Raw genomic sequence first — 24,019 nt, 5'->3', positions numbered from 1 at the left:
TCTTTTCCCATAAAAAATGAAATAATGATTTAAAAGCAGCATTTAGTATTTATTTGGGTTGTCTTAGTCTAATATTAAAATTTATTTGACGGTCCTAAAAGTTTAAGTGCGACAAATATGCGAACTAAGAAATTGAGACTATACGATATACTGCACTGTATATGGGCTTGTAGCAAGATATAATAGCGCTTTTGCTAAAAAAAAAAAAAAAGGGGGGGGGGGGGATTCTAGCCCTGTTATAGCTCACCTGGTTGAGTGGGTGACACAGGCAGCATTGTGCTTCCTGCATGTCATTCTCTCTGCCTTTGCTACTATCTTTATCTATTAGTATCTCTACTATCCTATCAACAATAAGGGTAAAGATATTTATAAAAACATTTTTGTAATAAAATAATATTAATAATAGTATAATAATAATAGTTCCACAGCTACACTGTAGCACTATGAGGACTTGGCCTAACAGAAAATATTCTGATTACCATGTTTCTGTAAATATAAATATAATTGTTAAAAAAGTTTGCTATAAGTGACTGATGTTTGACACAAAGGTTGCTGTCTCTATCCATTTAATCCATTTAAGAATTTAAATTTGGGGGAATCTTGGATAACTTTCTTTTAAACTATTACATAGTTTAAAAGAAGAGAAGAGATCGTGGCTCAAGAGTTGGGAGTTCGCCTTGTAATCGGAAGGTTGCCAGTTCGAGCCCCAGCTTGGACAGTCTCGGTCGTTGTGTCCTTGGGCAAGACACTTCACCCGTTGCCTACTGGTGGTGGTCAGAGGGCCTGGTGGCGCCAGTGTCCGGCAGCCTCGCCTCTGTCAGTGTGCCCCAGGGCACCTGTGTGTGGATGGGTGGACGACTGGATGTGTAAAGCGCTTTGGGGTCTTTAGGGACTAGTAAAGCGCTATACAAATACAGGCCATTTTAATAGGGAGTTAACGGTATTCTTCCCGAGTGCTCTTCTATCTAAAAAACACTTTAATGTCATTTGCATTTATCAGTCAGTCCTCTTGAAGCCCCTTCTCTAGTGTTCAAGTACTTTAAGCATCTTCCCTAACATCTTAGACCACTTCAAGAAGCCTAATGAGCCATTAGAGACACTAATTTGTCTGATCAAAGCAGAGGAAACCTGCCATAGGATTCAGGTGACTGAAGTGATTCAAGTGCTTTGGTGACTAATGCTGAAGAACTGACCCCACTTCATCTCAAGGGTGAAAGAATTAAACCTCAGCCCACGTGCACTTGCTGTTAGAGTTCCTTCTTTTAGTGAAAGCTCTGAATGTGCAGACAGCGCTGATGATGTGCATTTGAGACACACACAAACACACCCACACAGGAAAATGCAAATTGAACAGCAGATATGAGCTGCTGCAGGTGTGCAGTGCTCGACTGAAACCTGTGCCCAGTCCTGTAGCATGAATGTGACTGCTTGGTTCCTCACTGTCATGCTGCAGGACTGGGCACGGGTTTCAATCGAGCATTGTCGGGGGGCACACAAAGTGGGGTCCAAGGACTTAATTTTCTCTATTATGGTGAATTTTTAGTCACCAATTTGTGTAATTGTCTTTTATTTAGAGGAAAACACAAAAATCCGGCACCAGATGTTCTTTTAAAATATATTTTATTAATATAATGTAGTCAGGCTTTCGGAGGTTGTGAGTTGCTTTCAATTAATTATTCTCAATTTATTGCATTTTATATGGTCCCTGCTGAGTCAGAGCACATGCAGGCTGGCTCTAGATGTGAGTCAAGATGTCAGTGCGCCCCAGAGCAGCTGTGGCTACAATGTAGCTTGCTATCGCCAGTGTGTGAATGTGTGTGTGAATGGGTGAATGACTGAATGTAGTGTAAAGCGCTTTGGGGTCCTATGGACTAGAAAAGCGCTATACAAATGCAGGCCATTTACCATTTACCATTTACCATTTAGTTTAATCATGATATCAGGCTAATTTTGTTTATGTGTTTTAGTAATTAAATGGTAAATGAAGTGATACTTATATAGTGCTTTTCTACTCTACGGCAAGCCTCATTCACACGCACATTTACATAATGTATCATTCTTTGTCAAATGTTGCACACATACATTCCTTTGATGTCTTTGTGCGACACAGAAAAAGTGAATGGATGGTCTCTACATGCAAGGAGGAGGTGTGATGGTGTCTTGCCTCAAAATTGAAGGCACACTAAACCAGCATGGCTACCACAGCATACTACAGCGTCATGCCATGCCATCCAATTTGCGTTTAGTTGGACCATCATTCATTTTCCAACAGTACAATGACCCCAAACACACCTCCAGGTTGTGTAAGGGCTATTTGACCAAGAAGGAGAGTGATGGAGTGCTGCGCCAAATGGCTTAGTCACCTGAACTCAACCCAGTGGAGATGGTTTGGGATGAGATGGACCACAGCGTAAAGGCAATATGGCCAACAAGTGCTCAGCATCTCTGGGAACTCCTTCAAGACTGTGGAAAACCATTTTAGGTGACTACCAATAGTAGTCACCAGAGCAGTCATCAAGCAAAGGTTGGCTATTTTAAAGAATATACAACATGTTTTGAGTTATTTTACACTTTACAACATAATTCCATATGTGTTCATTCATAGTTTTAATGCATTCAGTGAGAATCTAAAATTTAAATAGTCATGAAAATAAAGAACAACCATTAAATGAGTGTAGTGTAGACTTCATTTAAAATGTAACACCTGTCAACTTACCTATTGTGACCTGTGACTGGTTGCTTATGACAAGTTAAATGACATGTTTTTCTCAGTTATGTTATTTAGTGACTGAAGACAAGGTGTTTTCTTTAAAGATTTTAAAGGCTTATTTGACTGGCAGTAAAACTTCAAATCTAGAAATTGTATGTACTATATTGCCAAAATTTCAATTCAGTTCATTTCTATTCATATATCACCAGATCCCAACAATCGTTGCATCCAAAAGACTTTATATTATAAGGTAAAGATTGTATAATAATACAGAGAAAACAGAGAAACCCCCAACAATCAGATGACCCCCTATTAGTAAGTGCTTTGACGACTGTGGGAAGGAAAAACTTTCTTCGTACATGCTTTGTCAAAGAGGATAGGATTAAGCCTATTCTTAAAAGTAGAGAGGGTGTCTGTCTGCTGAATCCAAACTGTAAGATGGCTCCACAGAAGAGGGACCTTAAAGCTGAAGGCTCTGCCTCCCAGTTTACCTTTACATACACCAGAGACCACAATTAAACCAGCAGTCTGAAAGCAAAGTGCTCTCTCGGGGTGATACAGTACTATGAGGTCTGGGGCCTGATTATTCAAGACCTTGCATGTGATGAGAAGGATTTTAAATTTGATTTTGGATTTGACAGGGAGCCAGTAAAGAGAAGCTGGTATAGGTGAAATATGGTCTCTTTTTCTAGTCCCTGTCAGTACTGTTACTGCAGCATTTTGGATCAACTGAAGGCTTTTCAGAGGTTTTAGAACATCCTCATAATTAAGGATTAAGTCCAGCTAGAAGTTATAAATGCATGAATAGTTTTTCAGTATCACTCTGAGACAGGATGTTTCTCATTTTAAGGCTATTACAAATATTAAACATATATGTTTAATACGCGCATTGAAGGACATATCCTGTTCAAAAATGACTCCAAGATTCCTTCCTGTCTAACCATCCAGAGTTACACACTCAATGGGACCACCTGTACAAATAAAGGGTAAATAGAATATAAACACAAAAATAAGACACTATATTTTTAAGGCTGAGTACAATCACTTCATTTTTATTTGAACTTAGAAGCAGGAAATTAGAGGTCATCCAGGTCTTTAAGTCTTTAAGACATAGTTTAACTTACTGATCTGGCTTCATGGTTAGAAAGTTGGGTATCATCTGCATCGTGGAGAAAATGCATGCTAAAGGCTTTATGTAATTTTTTTTAAATTTCTTTTTTTAGGCAGTGTCATTGGAAGGTGGATGTATAATTCAATCACAATCAGAATAGATCGTAGCACAGAACTTGGGGAACCTGACTGTGTAAAATGGAATCTCCATTTCCATGAACAAATTGGAGACTACTAGATAGATATGATTCAAAGCACTGCAGTACTGTACCTTTAATACCTACAAGCACGGTCTAGTAATAAAAAATTATGGTCATCAGTATCAAATTATTATTTAGGATTTCAATTACTGCCAGCTTGTGGTACGTAGCCCATTAATAGAGATAGATTGATCATATTTAAGTTTGAAACACTGATTAAAATAAGAGTACCATCCCAGTCTTTATCCATGGGGTTTAATATGTCGGCCCACTCTTTGTAGCTATAACAGTTTCAACCCTTCTGGGAAGGCTTTCCATAAGATTTAGGAAAATGTTTATGGAAATTTTTGACCATTCTTCCGGAAGCACATTTGTGAGGTCAGACACTGATTTTGGATGAGAAGGCCTGGCTTGCAATTTCTGCTCTAATTCATTCCAAAGGTGTTCTGTTGTGTTGAGGTCAGGAGTCTGTGCACGCCAGTCAAGTTCTTCCACACCAAACTCGCTCCTCCATGTCTTTATGGAACTTGTTTTGTGCACTGGTGCGCAGTCATGTTGAAACAGGAAGGGGCCATCTCCACAAAGTTGAGAGCATGAAGTTGTCCAAAATGGAACGAGACTCCTAAAAAACAGCCCCACACCATAACCCCCCTTCACTTAACTTTACACTGCACAATGCAGTCAGACAAGTCACGTTCTGCTGGCCACTGTCAAACCCAGACTCATCTATCATATTACCAGCTAGAGTCCAGTAGCAGCATGCTTTACACTGAATCTGACGGTTTCAATTGTGCCCGTTGATGTAAAACTTAGATGCAGCTGCTCGGCCATCGGAGCCAAAACCATGAAGCTCTTTAGCTCTGTTCTTGAGCTAATGTGAAGACCACATGAGGTTTGGAGGTCTGTAGTGATTGCTTCTACAAAAAATATAAAGTGGTTTGAGTGCTCAGGTGGCATAGATGCACTACATGAAAGATGCACTATGCACCTCAGCATCTGCTGACCATCCATCCATCCATCCATTCGCTTCCGCTTGTCCTTTTCAGGGTCGCGGGGGGCGCTGGAGCCTATCCCAGCTGTCATAGGGCGAGAGGCAGGGTACACCCTGGACAGGTCGCCAGTCTGTCGCAGGGCTAACACACAGGGACAGACAACCATTCGCACTCAGTGACAATTTGGATTATCCAATTAACCTATCCCCACAAGCTGCATGTCTTTGGACGGTGGGAGGAAGCCGGAGTACCCGGAGGGAACCCACGCAAACACGGGGAGAACATGCAAACTCCACACATCTGCTGACCCTTCTCTGTAATGTTACACGGCCTACCACTTTGTGGCTGACTTGCTGTCATTCCCAATCAGTTCCAGTTTGTTATAATACCGATAACAGTTGACTGTGGAATATTTAGTAACAAGGAAATTTCTTTAATGAATTTGTTAAACATTCGGCACCCTATCACAGTACCAAACTAGAATTCAGTGGCTCCTAAGAGCAATTCATTCTTTTGCAAAAGGTTTTTAGAAGCAGTCTGCATGCTGACACACCTGTGGCATGGAAGTGATTGGAGCATGATGATTTGGATAGGTGAATGAATATGTACAGGACACACATGATGCTTATGGGTAAAAAGTTCAGCTGACTGTATAAATAAAAACGTGCTTGCTAATGATGACAGCCCTCCTGTTGCAGTAATTTGGTCTTTCTGTAACACCCACAGGGGTTGCGTTTGTAACCTTTGAGCACTTGGAGTGTGGGTTTCATCTGTGTGAGCCAGGCTTGGTAATTTCCATGTGGAAATTAGTCCAATAAGGAGAGATCACTTGGAAGAATTTAGCATTATTTATTGAGATTGAGAAATAAATGTGGCAATTAGATTCTGATCACACATCATGGCAGATCGGGAATCCCAGGACTGATGCAATTTAGAACAGGACCCCCTGCAGTCTAGATGCTGGTGGTGGTGAAGATGAGGACTGAGGCTTGACTAGAGCTCTGGCTGAGGTGACTGAGGTGGAGCTGGGGATGAGGTGGGTTATATTGGAAGATGACTGGACTAGAGTAATGATGCCAGTATTGAGACTGACAGAGTGAGAAGGCAATAGTCCTGTAAAGAGCAGAAAAGCAGCTGGACACTTAGAAAAGCAGGCAGAAGAGTGATTACACATCTTCCGTATTGAACTTACACATAAATTCATTTAAATTTCACGTGGTTCAGTCTTCGAGATCACCTTCTCTTTCTCACTTTCTCACTCACTGGGTGGGGTTTAAAGGCTGTCAAATGGTAGGGCTTTCTGTTGTGGGTGGAAATGATAAACGTTTCCCCATTATAAGCATTCACAAACAAGTTGAATTCAAGTGTGTCTACTGATATATAAGCTGAGCTCTTGTGTCAGAGTAGATCTGAGGAAAAATACAGTTTTAGAGTAAAAGAAATGAATTGCACCAAAAACACTCAATCCTCAGTTCAGTGAAACATAGGCTTTGTCTGCCTTTGTTTCATTAAAACATAGGCAGACAATGCAGCATTGCAGTATGAGCTACTACATAATGCAGGTGTGAACTGGAGCTAGAATGTGAGGTTTCTAAAGTGTTTTGGTAATCTACCGACCCAGTTATGACAGGATGTCTATATTTAGAAGTGCTTGGATCATGAAGATTATCTCAGTGCTGTAAGTGACTGATGTTTGACACAGAAAAAAGCTGCTGTCTCTATCCATTTAATCATATGGTCACACAGTCCTATGGCTTCCTGCAGTGGACAGGGAAAAATACTTTGTCTCAGAACATAGCTTCAGCTATCAAAACACTCTTCCTGTAGAAGGGGCCTTCCCAGTCCACAGTATCCTGTTTAGCCCTCTACAGTGGGGACGTCAGAAGCATGCTGCATGGCATTTGGCTTCCAGTTTTACACTGAAGTGCATTGCCTCACAATTTCTTAGTTGGAATTCTGATGACTGGACTATGAATCAACCTTCTGCTTTTATCCTGCAGACTCATCTCCATTTAGTCCTCTCTGCACATAATCATGTCCCTGTTTACACTCCCTTCCTTCTTCTGTCGTATCACTGAACTCATCATCACTATCCTAATTTGGCAGTGCTTCTCTCTCCACATGCTTAATATCTTGCAACATGTCCTGCTAGTGAATGCTGAGACATCAGACCGGAGTGGTACGTAGGTTCAGATTGAACGGTAATAAAATGGCACATATTCAACTTTCTGCTATCATAGTTTTAGTCGAGGAAATTTGGATGACTGTATTTCTTGTCTTTATTTTGTCATTCAAAGAAATAAATGAAACTATTATATGTTTAAACCATAGAGGTTCCCAACGCTAGCAAACATGATAAGTAACAGACTAATAAAATACTAGAATTTCACTCACTCGCACTCACAAACTGCTTGGATGGGTTGCACCACGGAGTAAGTCACATTATTTGTTACACAATTCCTTCAAAAATGTTCCAAAAGGCACCAAAACAAACAAAGTTGTAAGGGACAGTTTAACGTCAGACAGCCAGTCTGACGTTCAACTGTGGACGGATCTCTAAGTTTGATAATTAACCATATTTTGACCTAAAGAGGACATGTTATAGTCTTTGTTTTCATTATGTAAAATATTGCGATCAATAACTTTAAACCAGCTATTATTGACTGTCTCCATGCCAATGAGTAAGTGGATTTGTCTCAACTCTTAAAACCTCTTTACGTCAGAACAGTGTGGAGATGTTGCTCTCTAGCTGGTCTGTTCTAAAGATAACTGTTGTCAACCACAGACTGTCAGTTGAAAAATGCAGTGCAGCAGGCTGACAAATTTGTTTGATATAGGGAAAATTTCTTTACTAATACCAAAATAAGTCTATTATGGAAGATGTTGCTTGTAGTGCTGAATTTACAATGAATCATCTCTTATATCTGCTGCTTTTGGTTTCACTGAGCTTTATAGTGAGTTTCCGCTCACTGTTAAGCTGTCCAGCCCACAACTTCACTGTTTTGGTTCAGTCTCACCACCCACACATTGTGGTTTGTGCAGAGTTTGCGATCCTCATGCGGCTTTAAAGGGTGGTTCCTTTCATTTTATGATAATGTAGCTTACACACATATGTCCAAACATTCTGAAGTGCTGTGCTATTCTTTAAAACACATCCATAAGTTTTGGTGGACCTTTTGTAGCACCACAGTGACAGAAGAGCTGCTGTAAGTGTAAATAAACAGAGCAGTGACATACAGTAATTATATGCAACTCTAAAAGCATTAAATGTTTACATGCATATTTGCCTCTTCCAAATTAAAGTGCCACCAACCTGGCAACAGTGTCAAAGGCTGCTATTCTACAGTAGCTAACATGTAGCATATGAACAATAAACAAGTCTCAAACCACATGGAAAACAACAAGGCGATACGGCAAATCAGGAAAACAAAGCCAGTGTAACAAAGCTTGATCCTTACTAGCCAAAAATTACTGGAGGAAAGGAAAGAGACGTCTGTGGATGTGTGCATTTGTCAGACCCAAAACCCATGCAGGGTGTCCCTCCAGGGGCTCTACAGCTGCTCTGGTGACCTTAGATAACCTGCTGAGCCTCCATGGTGGTGATGTCTCATTCGTATGTCTTCCCTGCCATCTTTCGATGGTACTTTATGGGCCTACTCTGGTGACCACGTGTAAGATGACCTGTTTCACTACAATGCCTTTTTGTTGTCTGCCACCTAAATGCAACTTAAAAAACTATGTATCTGGTAAAGGTGCTATTGCTTTTTCCGGCATGCAGAATGAACATAATGTGCATGGAGGTGTAAATAACCCTTCTATTTTTCTTTGCAAAGCTCTATGAGTCACCGTCGCATTTTAAAATCACAGGCAACAGTTTTAATGCGGAGGCTCATACAGCTCAGCTCTGTTTTGACTGGCTTATTGAGAATGAATTAAAGACTGGAGGGACTCAGGAATACTTGCTTTATTTCATAAAAATATATATATCACTCTCTGAGAGAGAGGCATATACAAAGACTGACGTTACTCTCACATCCTAGTATATTTCCTGATTTTACACTAGGTATGTTAGGTCACTTTGTGAATTAAAAACCTCTGAGTGAAAAGACCAATTGTTGCTATGAAGATCTAAATCCCATAACTCCACCGAGGTTTGACTGGCTTTTTTATTGATACTTATGCAACATTAGCTTTTTGTGTCCTTGTCTTATGGATTTTTTTCTTAAAAGTCCAGCTGATGTTGAATCATTAAATTTCATTGCATTTTGTTAATTTGTTAAAAATAATTTTTTACAAACAAAAGTTTGTAAAATTCATTAATTTCTTTTTTTAATTTTTTATTTGCACCCACAAACAGTATTGAAAGTCTTTGCTGAGATATAATGGTCATTTAACCAGCCAGTATGGCAACAACAAGCTACATGTAAAGTTGCCTCTGCTCATTATTTGCATATGGTTTACCAGTTGTAAACACCTGGTGGCCCAAACTGCATTCACTCTGTCAACTTCTGTAAAACAGAAAACACATTCATTTTTTTTTAAGTTTTTACTTTTAAATGGAATAAAATATGTTTTCAGGGTATACAGTGGTAACAGTAGTTATGAAAGCTAGTTTTAACTGCCAAAACAAGCCCAAAGACACTTCAGTCCAGCAGAATTTTATCCATTCAAAATCCAACTGTGGAGCAATTAATTACCATTATCAAGCTAACTTTAATAAACAAGCACTCTGATGTTCTTTATTCTGCATAATACACAGACTGGTATCCTTCAAGTAGTCCGCTGGACATGTCACTTTCCTTTTACTTTTCAATCGATTTTCCACCATCTAGTGCACCGCGTCTTCCCACTGGTGAACTCACTTCATTGTTTCTTTTGTTGTTATTTGATTGCTTCACGTTAATGTTCAAAATCACTAAAAACATTCACAGTAACCTAATAAAAAGCAGAATTACGCTGGTATTTCCAGGTAGAGTTAACTAATTTATGTAAGGCAGGAAAGCAGAAAACTAAAAGCACTAAAAGTAGATGGAACAAGAAAGGGAAAAGTTAATGGAATAACTAAGAAACACAAACAAGACCGGAGAAAATGTACAAGCCAAAGAAAGAAGGAGAGATGAAAATATTTTTGGACGGTTGGCACTTTTGTTTTCGTAGCAGCAGTGCAGAGGGAGCAACCTCAGTTTATGCCTAATTTAGGCATATACCCTTAAAATATAGGTCAATCTTACAATTGCTTAATATTATATTACAGACACAGTAGTAATTATTGTCTACTAGTATTTATCAGCACCTAGCAGTTAGACTGACTAGGCACTAGTTAAACCAATCCTTGAAGATATTTTGTGGTTCAGTAAACAATCTGCATGGTTTATATGTTCATGTGCAGTATCGATCCATGGCATGTAGTTACATCTGGTCATAGCAGCCATAGTGATTCCTGTTTCCCTCTTTGCCTCTCTTTGTCATGTACTCCTGTTACGTCACAGTTGCCAGGCAACCTCATGAGCAAAACAGAATCCCTCTCTGCTCAGAGGGGGAGGCCCACTACCCTTGATCTGCACGTGCTCTGTCTTTCAGTCATGGATTCACAGCATGTACATATAGACCTCCCCTTTGTTCCCTTCCCATTAGTAACATCAGTAAACATGCACAGCCTGTTACAGCATGCTGCTGGCTGTTTTCGCATGTAGTCCGGGAGTGAGGCGAGCACCTGATAGAGGACGAAGGGAGAATATTAAGGAATAAAGCATGACACAGTTTCCCTGTGATAATGTTTGGACTGAAGAGTCCTTTCTGTAAAACCCGAGCGAAATTAAAAAGGCCTTGTGTTGCTTCTGCAAACAAAACCTCCTAAAAGCAGCAGAGGTGTTTAAAGTATACACTATGTACTGCTGGGGGTGCAGGTTATGCCCACTGGATTTTTGCTGGGAAGTATTCCTTTAGGGCTTTTTGGCAGAAGGTATTTCTGACTGAAACACAGAACTAAGATAAGGTAATATAAAGGGCAGCAAAGCAAATATTCATACGAATAAATGTTTGACTGTTTGATTTTCAGTGCAAACTTTTAAGTATCCTGAATATTATAATATACATACATACAGTGCATGTCACATTTTTATTTTGTGGTGTGTTTATAATAATTTCTGGTTATATCATTTCTGGTGTTTAGCTATTTATTTTGTATTTTTACCCTGTAATTTAATGTTTAAATATTTAGATAAAGGAATGTATAAAATATATAAAGAAAATAGAGTACTGACTCACAGTATTGCTATAAGGTGATTATTGACAAAAACTATTATGTTTCAGTGATATTTCACTTGGTTGCAACAGCAGGGAATACATGATGAACATTTGCATTTTTATGTTTGCGAACACAAGACCACATTGGAGTTTTAAATCGATACCACAGGTGCATCTACTGAAAATCTTTGGTAAGTTCAAATCTCAGTGATCTTGACCTCAAGATCAAGGTCCAAAGTCATGTTTTCTGAAAATCTTGTGAACACAATAACTTGAGAAAGAGGTGAAATGTAATTTTCCAGGACTAATTCAAAGCCTGGTGACCTCAAGATCAAGATCAAGATTTGAGGTCAAGTTTTCTGAAATTCATTAGGCGTGCCATGTATGCAGTTTAATGATGCATGACTATTACATTATCTACAAAGAAGCTGGGTTTAAACTGTAAAAGCTCTGCTATTTAGAGTCACTGGGTTACTAATCAAATCAGTCTTTTAGCACTGACTCATTCACAAAAATGCAAATACAGACATGAAACAGCTAAATTCCAAAACCAGTAGCCTATGTGTTGCAATCCTACATTACATTTATGTTTTCATCTATGATTTGGTAATTATGCTCGCTATAAATTTAGATAAGATAAAAACTACATTTAATAATGAATAATAATGGATTGGATTTATATAGCGCTTTTCAAGGCACCCAAAGCACTTTACAATACCACTATTCATTCACTCTCACATTCACACACTGCTGGAGGCAAGCTACGGTTGTAGCCACAGCTGCCCTGGGGCAGACTGACAGAAGCGAGGCTGCCATATCGCGCCATTGGCCCCTCTGGCCAACACCAGTAGGCAAGTAGGGTAAAGTGTCTTGCCCAAGGACACAACGACCAGGACAGAGAGCCCAGGGATCGAACCGGCGACCTTCCGGTTACAGATGCGATTCCCAACCCCCTGAGCCACGGTCGCCCCAATTTAGCTAAGTAAACATGCATAAATCATATATATATATATGTTTAGCTTACGCATGTTTCCTCAGTCCTGGCTTTGATGGCAACTCAGACCTGACTTTTGCCTTTCAGGGTCACCAACCATTTTCATACTTGTCAGCCCACCTATACCATCTCACACCAGTATTTGACAGCATTTTTCATACAAACTAGTGGTGACCGAAGCAATCTGCTAGAAACCAAAGCAATAACAGGGAGGTTTTTAGTGACATTACACACACACAAGAATTGTGTGAGAGCATACAGCATACAAATCACATCAGTGACATATTTACAGTGTAACTATTGTTTTGATATAAACAAGTGAATAACATCAAAACACAGCTGTGCTGAGCTGTATTTTTATGTTATTTAACTATACATTTTTACCTCTGTTGTTTGACTTGAGCATTACCCGTGTAGTAAATGTTTAGCACCCTAAAGTCCAAATACTATAGTAATTCCGAGTGCATTCTCTCTCAGTAGTTCACGGTGTCTCCAACTGGCTCAGATGTGAAGCAATGGCTAGAATCCCAAGTGCTTTTATGCTAATCAGAGCTTTGAAGGGTTACAAATAACAACCGTTTTCTAGCCATATTTCATTCAGTTGAGAATCATTTCTAAAAATAAGCTCTTGTTATTCCCTCGGTAAATTAGAGTTAGTCACCCGTGCTTTTATCTCTTCTCTTTTGGAACTACGTGTACTCCAACATCAGTCAAATAAATCCTCTCATTTCTAATTTACACAAAAAGCACAAGCACAGATTCTTCCAGGAGCCAAGATGGATAATATCTCCTTTTGTTTTTTACACTTTTACACTGGAAACCTCCAAGTTTTACCTCGTGCTTTGAGCTTCTGGTAAAGTTTCAGATGGTTCCATCAGTGAAAAGACTTTTTCTCAGCAGACTTTATGAAAGTATGATAGAAAGCAGAGGTGGCTGTACGCCATTCTAGTGGACTAAGTGGAATGCAGCCATCGTTGATGTTACAGAACACACCTGTGCTTTCTAATGTTACTATTAACATTAATAAAATACACATGAAATAAAAACAAGATGCTAAAAAAGGAGTAAACAAATAGAACTGTTTTGTTTTTTTTGTTTTTTTTTTGCTATACTATCTGTGGCCACTAGAAGAAATAGAAAGCTTTTGGGGTGGCTGTAGCTCAGGTAGTAGAGCGGGTCACCTACTCAAAAAAACCTTCGATAAAGTGCTTGTGTGAATGGGTGAATGTATGAGTTGTATTGAGTGCTTTAAGTGCTCAGTGAGAGTAGAAAAGCGCTATCTAAGAACCTTTCCATTTACCATTTACTTTAAGAAGGGCTCATATGCCAGCTCTTTTAATGTTAAAAATGTTTTAAATCACTACCTTGGAGCACATGCAGTTTTACACAAGTACCAATCATAATTTTTAGACTTATGGAACAATAAAATTGCTATGAAAATAGCTTCAAAATCCGGGGTTAGGTCTAAAGTGACCAAAACCCTGTTACAAACATGCTGCAGGTCATAGGGGATGAAAACCACGTTTATAGCAGGTCCAGTGCTGAAGTAGTGAACACTAAGAAGTGGAACTAGTTGATTATCAGCAAGTGAACCATTTAAATAAGACCATGGTGTTGTTCAGTTGTACACAAATTGCACTATCACGTCACATATATCCATTTTAGTAGTTTAATTGTCATCATGCTGAAAATCACAGAGCAAATGATTCTGTATTAAATGGCTATACTAGTATATAATAACAACTGTAATGCGACAAAACAACAAAGCTCAGGTTGGGCAGAGCTTTGCAAACATAATGTTAACAATATGATTCCAGCATTAAAAAATGAGCTGCTTGAGTCTACAGGGACTTTTCTTGTCGTGCACTTACAATGTATTTCCCACGGGAAATGTTCAGAAGACAAAAGGCTCCAAAAATGTATCTGCATCGTTTCAAATTTCCCAGGTCAGCTGTAGAAAAGTAATACATTTGTCACAAATAGGAAACTTTAAAGGCAGACTGGTGGTTTAATTTTGCAGCATTTCCCTCAGCTGTCCGCCCCTCACTTTTATAAATCGTTTTTTGTTCATACTTGTTGCTTCTTTTCCTCCTCCCATTCATTTCTCCGTTGTGCCTGCTAACATGAGGCTATCTACATATTTCATATCGAATCAGAGAAGCCTGATGATCAACTCAATAAATTTGTTTCTCTTTTCTCTCTTTTTCCTCTCCCTCTCTCTTTCTCCAGGACAAAAAAGGGATTTTTGATGTGGGCATGCTGAGAAAACTTGTGCCATCTTCCGGTGATCAGGATCAGTTAGCAGCCTTTGTGGACAGACTTCCCATTGGTCTCATTGCTTCAGGGGCTGAACTGGATTGAGTAGACTAAAATCCTATGCTATTTTATTTTGTGATTCAAAGGGACAAATTAAATATCCAGGGAGGGAAATATAAACATCGTCTTCCCTCCCCCACTGTTCATGTGGCCTCAGTTTTTTCAGCTTGCCCTCCTATGGTTCTCGTAAAGTAGGAGCGATGACATCCCAAAACCTCTTCTTCTCAGTCTTTTTACACAACGTGACCGAAGGATAGCCATCAGTTCCCACTGCAGCACTCGTGGACTGACACCAAGAGCTCAGCCCCTGGCTTCAGGCAGCATGGGAGACAGTAGCTGGGTGTGTCTGAGCCCGGCTGAGTTTAGCCAGCTGCAGCAGTACAGTGAATGTGAGTACCCATGTGACTTTGTCCGGAGATTTGTTTGCATGGCAGATTTAGGTACATATAATGAGGTTTGTCTGTATGTGTCTCCATTTGTGTATAGCACATTCATGTATGCATTAGATGTTACTCAAAAGCTTTGTTTGCCAGTCCAAATCATGCAGTCCTCCAGCAGCCTAAGCCTATTTTTAATTAGATAATTAGATGTTTATTTATGATAATGTGCACAACATTTCAAATTATGTATATTTACAGTTAAGTGATGTATCCATGCATGCGTTTAAATACTGCCTCCAGTGGTGAGAAAAGGGGTACTGGTTCTGTTTTAGCTAGAATTGCAAAGCCACTTTGGGGCCATGTCAAGAAGAGCATCTGTTGTAAAAATCTGCCACATAAAACATGTAGACCAGCCTGCTGTGGTGACCCCTCGTGGCAAGGAAGCAGCTGACATTGGGATCAGTATTTTATAGACATATATATGTCATATTTATACATAAAGCAATCGGAGGGATCCAAACACTGGCCGTTCAACCTGCTTGATTTGTATTGCATGACTGTTTGCCACTTATTAGCCTGCTGAATAAGCCTTGTGGCTATCTCTTCCCTCACTGTCAGCTGCATTTGTTAGTCAAAGGAGCATCTGTCTTCTTGCTCCTGCTGGATTGTGCGTGTCATTGTGAGTGATGAACAGAGTGTGATTCTCTCACGGAAGCTATTCCACCGAGGAATTACACAATCATGCATAAGTCATTGTCTTATAGACCCACACGAACAGCATGCAACATGTAAGATTCACCGGCTGATTGCAGAGCCATTAACCCCAATCTTTTCATGGTGATAATAGTAGGTGTTCCCCTAAAGATGATAGAAAAGTCATGCATAGGACTATTTTACTGTGTATGCTCTGATTTAAAGCTGTCACTGATGTTGTCATTGGAGTGGTATTAGGACTGTTTGAATCTCTATCTCTCCAAATACTGTATTATTAATTTAATATACAGCTGTACCTAAAACAGTGATGCACAAAGTGGCGTTTTTCAGTTTCAACAGGTGCACTAGAGGGGCAACAAGGAGACAACCCCCAAAACATAAATGGTTTTACAGGTGGAGCCCACTGACATTTTTCACTCCCTATCATTTTTGGCAGTTTTCTCCCCCACTAGTTTTGCATTTACTGTACCTAGGGTCAGTGTCACTACTGGTAGCATGAGGCGGTACCTGGACACCACCCAGGTTGGTAGTCCAACCTCTCCTAGATGGCACATCACTATCTTTCATTGGCAGAAAGTTGGCTGTGTCTCCCAGCACAGCCTCAAAAGCATGGAGGAGATTCTAGGAGAGGCGGTTACTCTAGGAGGGCTAGAGTAGCTGAGCTGTAGAAGGTCCTCATCTATCACGTTACTGATATCTGCTCTTTTGTGCAAAGAGGAATAGGATGAGCACTTTCAGAGCAACAAAATTACCTCCAGCAGGCCACTGGTGTGAATATCTTAGACCAAAAAATCAGAAACTGACTTCATGAGGGCCTAATGTCCTCTTGTGGGCCCTGTGCTCACTGCCTTGTGTCGCATTCGCCACAGAATACTGAATTGGCACGTCCACCACTGATGCCATGTGCTTTTCACTGATGATTCATTCTGAGCACGTATGACAGACATGAAAGTTTCTGGAGAAGCCGTGGAGGAGGTTATGCTGCTGGTAACATGATGGCCTGCAGAGGCATATCCATGGAGGAATGCAAAGATCTCTACAGCACAGGCAATGCCACCCTGGTATATGGCTGAAATCCTTGAACTCATTATTGCTGCTTTTTAACTAAATACAGGGAGTGCAGAATTATTAGGCAAATGAGTATTTTGTCCACATCATCCTCTTCATGCATGTTGTCTTACTCCAAGCTGTATAGGCTCGAAAGCCTACTACCAATTAAGCATATTAGGTGATGTGCATCTCTGTAATGAAAAGGGGTGTGGTCTAATGACATCAACACCCTATATCAGGTGTGCATAATTATTAGGCAATGTCCTTTCCTTTGGCAAAATGGGTCAAAAGAAGGACTTGACAGGCTCAGAAAAGTCAAAAATAGTGAGATATCTTGCAGAGGGATGCAGCAGTCTCAACATTGCAAAGCTTCTGAAGCGTGATCATCGAACAATCAAGCGTTTCATTCAAAATAGTCAACAGGGTCGCAAGAAGCGTGTGGAAAAACCAAGGCGCAAAATAACTGCCCATGAACTGAGAAAAGTCAAGCGTGCAGCTGCCAAGATGCCACTTGCCACCAGTTTGGCCATATTTCAGAGCTGCAACATCACTGGAGTGCCCAAAAGCACAAGGTGTGCAATACTCAGAGACATGGCCAAGGTAAGAAAGGCTGAAAGACGACCACCACTGAACAAGACACACAAGCTGAAACGTCAAGACTGGGCCAAGAAATATCTCAAGACTGGTTTTTCTAAGGTTTTATGGACTGATGAAATGAGAGTGAGTCTTGATGGGCCAGATGGATGGGCCCGTGGCTGGATTGGTAAAGGGCAGAGAGCTCCAGTCCGACTCAGACGCCAGCAAGGTGGAGGTGGAGTACTGGTTTGGGCTGGTATCATCAAAGATGAGCTTGTGGGGCCTTTTCGGGTTGAGGATGGAGTCAAGCTCAACTCCCAGTCCTACTGCCAGTTTCTGGAAGACACCTTCTTCAAGCAGTGGTACAGGAAGAAGTCTGCATCCTTCAAGAAAAACATGATTTTCATGCAGGACAATGCTCCATCACACGCGTCCAAGTACTCCACAGTGTGGCTGGCAAGAAAGGGTATAAAAGAAGAAAAACTAATGACATGGCCACCTTGTTCACCTGATCTGAACCCCATTGAGAACCTGTGGTCCATCATCAAATGTGAGATTTACAAGGAGGGAAAACAGTACACCTCTCTGAACAGTTTCTGGGAGGCTGTGGTTGCTGCTGCACGCAATGTTGATGGTGAACAGATCAAAACACTGACAGAATCCATGGATGGCAGGCTTTTGAGTGTCCTTGCAAAGAAAGGTGGCTATATTGGTCGCTGATTTGTTTTTGTTTTGTTTTTGAATGTCAGAAATGTATATTTGTGAATGTGGAGATGTTATATTGGTTTCACTGGTAAAAATAAATAATTGAAATGGGTATATATTTGTTTTTTGTTAAGTTGCCTAATAATTATGCACAGTAATAGTCACCTGCACACACAGATATCCCCCTAAAATAGCTAAAACTAAAAACAAACTAAAAACTACTTCCAAAAACATTCAGCTTTGATATTAATGAGTTTTTTGGGTTCATTGAGAACATGGTTGTTGTTCAATAATAAAATTATTCCTCAAAAATACAACTTGCCTAATAATTCTGCACTCCCTGTAAATGTCATGATGGGAGGTAATGAGTTTTACTGGTTAACCTGCAAAATTCACCATTCTTTTGTTAGAAACCGTTCATGACATGTCTAGTGAATTACTCACACAGTGCAACTTACCCTACTGTAGCACACAGTTAGTGTTTGGCAGAGATATGGTGAATATGTATGGAGTTGGAGACGCAGTGGAGGGATTTGCATATATATCCATGCATACTCATTTAGAAAATAAACTCTTCAAGGCAGGAAGAGTTATTCCCATGGAAGAAACTTAATGACACATTACAGAGGAGGAACTTGCATGTTTTTAGAAACAATGCACTTTCTTACACTTAACATGTGGAAGAAGCACAGTGGATTAATGAAGCCACCTATACACACACACACACACACACACACACACACACACACACACACACACACACACACACACACACACACACACACACACACACACAAAAACCCACCCTCCAAGCCCTCCTTTTTTCTTGCTGCGTCTGTGCTCCAGCAGGGTTTTTGACCTTGGCTGCCTTAGAGAAAAAATGTAGCGAGGAATACAATAATTTGAATGGGTGAGTGAACATTTTTGACAATATAGTGTATCAAAAATATTTTTGGCTGCTCTCTTGTTATCAAAAGCTCCAGATACTTTAATTTGGCAAGAATTTACCCCCTGTGCCTTTTGTGATACAGCTGCAAAGGGATTTGTGTCTCCTCACTAGATCGGGTATTTTAACCCACGTCTCACATTACCTGAGACTGTATCCTCATTCTCTGCATTTGTCTCCTTGTGTCACTCTAATCACAGCAGATATAGGAAACACTTCCATACTTCCATAACACTTTTTTCTTTCTTTTTTTTGCCTGTCCCGTTTGGCTCTTTTGCCATCAGAATTATTGTCTAAAGGCAAAGAAAGATGCCCAACAGATTTACTTCCATAACGCTGAGATTACCAGTGAAACTAGGCCTGGAGCAGATGGTAAATCGACTGATTCTTATATAGCACTTTTCTACTCTCAAATACTGAGCTTCAGTACAGATTCAGTTATTTATATGTCTTATCACCTTAAATCTTCACTCAAAGACAAGTATCTTTGACAGTGCATATATAGGTGTATCATATATAAGAGACACATGTTGTTCCTTCAGTATGCTGGCATTACTAAATTTGGCTCATTGCTTACATATATTTATAAAAAGAAAATGTACAAGCTGTGATAACTGTTTCTGATAAAATGAAGAGTAGACTGATATATGAAATATTCCTTTATTGGGTGAGAAAATCAGACCATGTCATAACTGCTTTCAGTCATACAGAATAGATATCAGAGCCTTAAACAGGCTGGCTTCTACTAAATGGGTCAAACTGGGCAGAAAGTCTACAAACACATAACATCCTTATAGAATATGATGTAACACTATAGATCAACTTACCTCAGAATATATAAAGCATATAAACAATTACAGCAATATGATGCAACAAACACAGCAGTGCTACTGATCCAAAACACTCAAAGCTTCATAGAACTGAAACAAACATTTGTTTTTAGCTCCATTCTGCTGCTGATACATACTTTAGGTTTCTGAATATTAAACTTGTTGCTGCCTTTCATAGTGTGTAACTTGAAGGCCCTGAGTACTTTCTCCCACACTGAAAACACTAGAATGATAAAATTATATGAACATTACCTAATAAGACTGATTCAGGACAGACAATTAGTTATTTTAAACTTTTCTAGCAGTCCTTCACAAACAGGGAACAGTCTGTCTATTCTCTCCATCTGTCAGCTGCTGCTGGCTCTTCCTCCTCCTCTTCCTCACACACTGCTGAGTTTGTCCTGGTGGATCATCAGATGATGTGCAGCAGTGGGTCCCTCAGTCTGTCCTCACTCTGGACACTTGCAGTTGTCACACATGGAAATCAAATGTGTGATAAGCTGCAGGATTCAAACACAAGTGTGACTTATAAACACATGTTCATACTTTTATTCCACAATCAGAGAGAAAGAAACAGAGAGAGAGTGCAGGACAGACAGATAGGTGACAGTCTCAGGTGTATACACTGCTACAAAACAGCACAAAAGAAGGAGGATTTAGTGTTTGTGTTATTACGAAACAAGAGGAGTTCCCAGATGGTACAGTGGACACACATGTGTGACTCCTGCGATTAAAGCATCTTTCTTTCAGCTTAACGAGTGAACCGTCAGCTGTTCAAACACACGTTAAAGTCCGTTTGGCTCGACACCACCGAACAGAGGCAGCAATATAACATAGCTAACATTAACAGTGCAGTGAATCCTCCTTGTGCTGTGATATTCAGGACTGCAAACCGAGCAGCATCACTGACTTTCAGCTTGTTGTGTTTGTGGATATATGACTGACTTTAATTATCCATAAAATCATCACATTCTCTGTAAGATTAAGGTCGACTATATATATATATTTTTTAAAGTAAAGGCTTTAAAACCAAGTTAATTCTGAAAGTACAGACATCACTAATGTCACATAACTTTCCCGACATGTGGCCAACAATAATGGTTTAATGTTCTTCATTAAAAAAATATTTGCGCATAAATAAGTGACATAATATTCAGTACTTACTTCTGAAAGTTTACTCTTCCTCCGCTCCGCTTCCACCATTTTTTTTCGGCAAAATTATCCACACCACCACCGCACTATGAAGTCTGGGATATGTTGGGCCATGAAGGCTACACCGACCCATCCTTAAAATTCAGGGAAATTATGGACGCATTTGAGGGCCGCATTTCGAGCAGCCTTTGAATTGGGAAAGCCTTCTCTTGTCGCTGTGACGTAATCGGCCTTAAAATGCGGCCTTTAAGGCTGCAGACCCCAAATCCGGTCATTGGTACTTCCTGGCTTGTGTAGTTACTAGGTAACAAAAGCTCAACACTGCCCCTAGCGTCCTGGAGCACTTCCGTTGTGTTTTGGAATTTGCATGTGTTTTTGAGTTTGCAAGTGTTTTGGATTTTGCAAGTGTTTTGGAGTTTGTACGTGTTTTGGAGTTTGTACGTGTTTTGGAGTTTGCATGTGTTTTTTAGTTTGCAAGTGTTTTGGATTTTGCATGTGTTTTGGATTTTGCATGTGTTCTTTAGTTTGCAAGTGTTTTGGAGTTTGCATGTGTTTTGGAATTTGCAAGTGTTTTGGAGATTGTACGTGCTTTGTCTCTAGGGGCCACCGTACTCACGGAGTACTTAAAGCGCTGTATAAAACATGCCTAATTCACCCAATCACACCCACTTTATCTATACATAGTGCTTTCTAACGACATTCATACGCATTCATACTCTGATGGACGCATCGGAGAGCAAATTCGGGTTAGTATCTTGCCCAAGGACACTTGACATGCAGACTGGAGGAGCCAGGGATCGAACCACCAACCTTCCGATCAGTAGGTGACCTGCTCTACCTCCTGAGCTACAGCCACCCTGTTGTGTATGTGTTGCGGTGATGGTGGTCCTGTGGTTTTCATGCACACATGTATATTTGGTCTTTCTAATTATTAGATAGATGGCTGTGGGATGAGGTCAGTATTCTGCACAAAGGCATTTAGTGTGTGCGTATAAAGGATTTGCATCAAAAAGTGAGAACTACGCAATGTCCCTTTCCCCTTTTAACAAGGCTGACTCACCAGCTTAACTGATCCAGAGCGCCTTCTTACAGATGAGAGTGTTTATCTGGGAATTTATTTATGAGTTGTATCATGTTTATTTATTTTTTGTATCCTCATTTTGGCTAAGATGTATGTGAGTCAAAGTAAAATACATTGCTCTGTGTTTACTCAGTTTTTCTCTTGCCTCTTCAGACTCCACAAAGAAGCTGAAGGATGTGCTGGAGGAGTTTCATGGTGGAGGAGTCCTTTCCAAATACAATCCAGAGCAGGTGTGTCTGCAGCACAATTCCCTGCTCCATTATTCTTCTTGCACTTTGATCTTTTGTCCCTTTCTGCTTGATATTCTGACTCTTTCCTGCACACTAACAAAAACAGAATCAGCCTCATTATTCAGGTGCTTGTTAAGTTCCTCTAACTCAGGGTTCTATGAGTCTTCGAAATGCTTAGTCAGCCCCAAATTTAGGATGATTATCTGTGTTTAAACACAGCCCGAAATTCATCACTACCTGCCACCTGATGTCAGCAGATCAGCTCCCAGCTGTATTGTAGACTCCTGTGTCTGCGGCTTTTGGTGGAAAAATGTTTATATCATCGTCTGGGCTTTGAACAGCACTACTATATTTCTTAGGCAGTGGCGTGTCTAGAAAATTTTTGTTGGGGGGGCCAGGTAGCGGCACAGATTTGGAGAAGGGTGACAGATGTAATTGGCAGATAATGTTAAAAAAAAATCCTACCAACCGTTAGGTTGTAAAGTTTTTAGATACTGCGTTGATAAAGTACAAGAGATACAATCAGTGCTTTGTCAGTGTTTATTCAGCATTCAAGGACAGCAATATTTGCATAGTATTTTTACTGACATATAGTGCACATATGTTTTGGGCAAAAACATTTTTGAATATTAAAATTTTTATAACATTTTTAACAATTAGCCAATGCCAATGCAAAACTTTATCTGCCTATTAAAAAAAAGAAGACAATCTTCTCACAAACTGGTGTTTGATTTTGAAACAGGGAAAAAGTGGGGAAACAACTGAAAAGACTAACATTTGAATAAAACCTGAAAGCAAGTAAATACTTTCTATGCTGCCTCATGGTAAACTATGGTAATATTGATGTATAAAGAACAACACTGGCTGATGATAAATACAGTCAGCTGGCATGGTGACACTGCCAGTATTAACCTGCAGGGCTGGACTGGGACAAAAAAATCGGGCATTTTCACTACAGACCGGCCCACCAGGTATTAAAGCTATAAAGCCTTTGAATGAAAACAAATGCTGTTGTGACAGTGATGTACCCTGTCTTTTTGGTATATGTATGATTTCTATACATTTTACGTCAGATAAAAACTTTGTTCGTAAGATTCAGATAATTATTTAATAAAAGCTAGATATTTTAAATGAGAATAAGAAAGAAAAGTATTTCTTTGTGCCCCCCTTTCCCTGTTAATGCCCTACCTGGCCCCCTGGCAAAACTTTGCTAGACCCGCCCCTGCACAGTTACCAGCTGTCAGCTACTTAGAAAAGGATCCTGGTGTTATTTGTCTCTCAGAAACAGTTCATAACTTCCCTTCAACTCATTCATGTCACCTAAAAGGTAAATCTGTTTCTCCATCACCTGTTCAGCTCTGATGATTCAGTAAGGACATCTCCTGGTTTCATCTTTATGTTTCCCTCTCACCACATATCTAAACAGACATCATGACCAGCAGCTTTACAGCTGTGGCTCCAGCAAACATCAGCTGATGCTAGAAATTAATATTAAATACATTCTAACAACAGCTGATCAAGCTTAAACGTGCTGCTGTTGTTTAGCACGACATCTGCTGGGTTCCTCTTTCTGGCGCAAAGTGGGCGATAAACAAACGCGAGAGAAAAGCCGATCAGCTGATCATTGATCAGTTTCATGATTGAAGTAGGAACAGGAGAGGGAGGGGGAGAGAATGAGAGAAGAAGAGGCAGCTGTTCACAGAAACACCTGCATCCGTACACACACACACATATGTGCAAGCATGGAGAAGAGGGGCAGCAACACCAAAAATACATATAATATAACA

At 40.0% G+C, this 24,019-nt stretch overlaps 1 protein-coding gene across 1 annotated transcript in view; it reads left to right on the top strand.

The window, feature by feature from the left end:
- The window catches only part of dgkg (diacylglycerol kinase, gamma), a 185,372-nt gene that overhangs the window by 11,641 nt on the left and 149,712 nt on the right, over positions 1-24,019 (top strand). Inside the window, exons 2-3 of the mRNA XM_085384270.1 lie at positions 14,482-14,957; positions 22,156-22,232. Of these exons, the coding sequence (XP_085240396.1) occupies positions 14,891-14,957; positions 22,156-22,232 (144 nt within the window). The 5' untranslated portion in view covers positions 14,482-14,890. The remainder of the gene's footprint in view (positions 1-14,481; positions 14,958-22,155; positions 22,233-24,019) is intronic.

This window comes from Rhamphochromis longiceps, linkage group LG16, assembly GCF_057381845.1.
Source record: "Rhamphochromis longiceps isolate RC_006_pf linkage group LG16, R_longiceps_female_GT1.1, whole genome shotgun sequence".
NCBI classification, from domain to species: domain Eukaryota; kingdom Metazoa; phylum Chordata; class Actinopteri; order Cichliformes; family Cichlidae; genus Rhamphochromis; species Rhamphochromis longiceps.
Note: the sequence above shows the minus strand (reverse complement) of the source record. Positions and strands in the feature narration are given on the sequence as shown.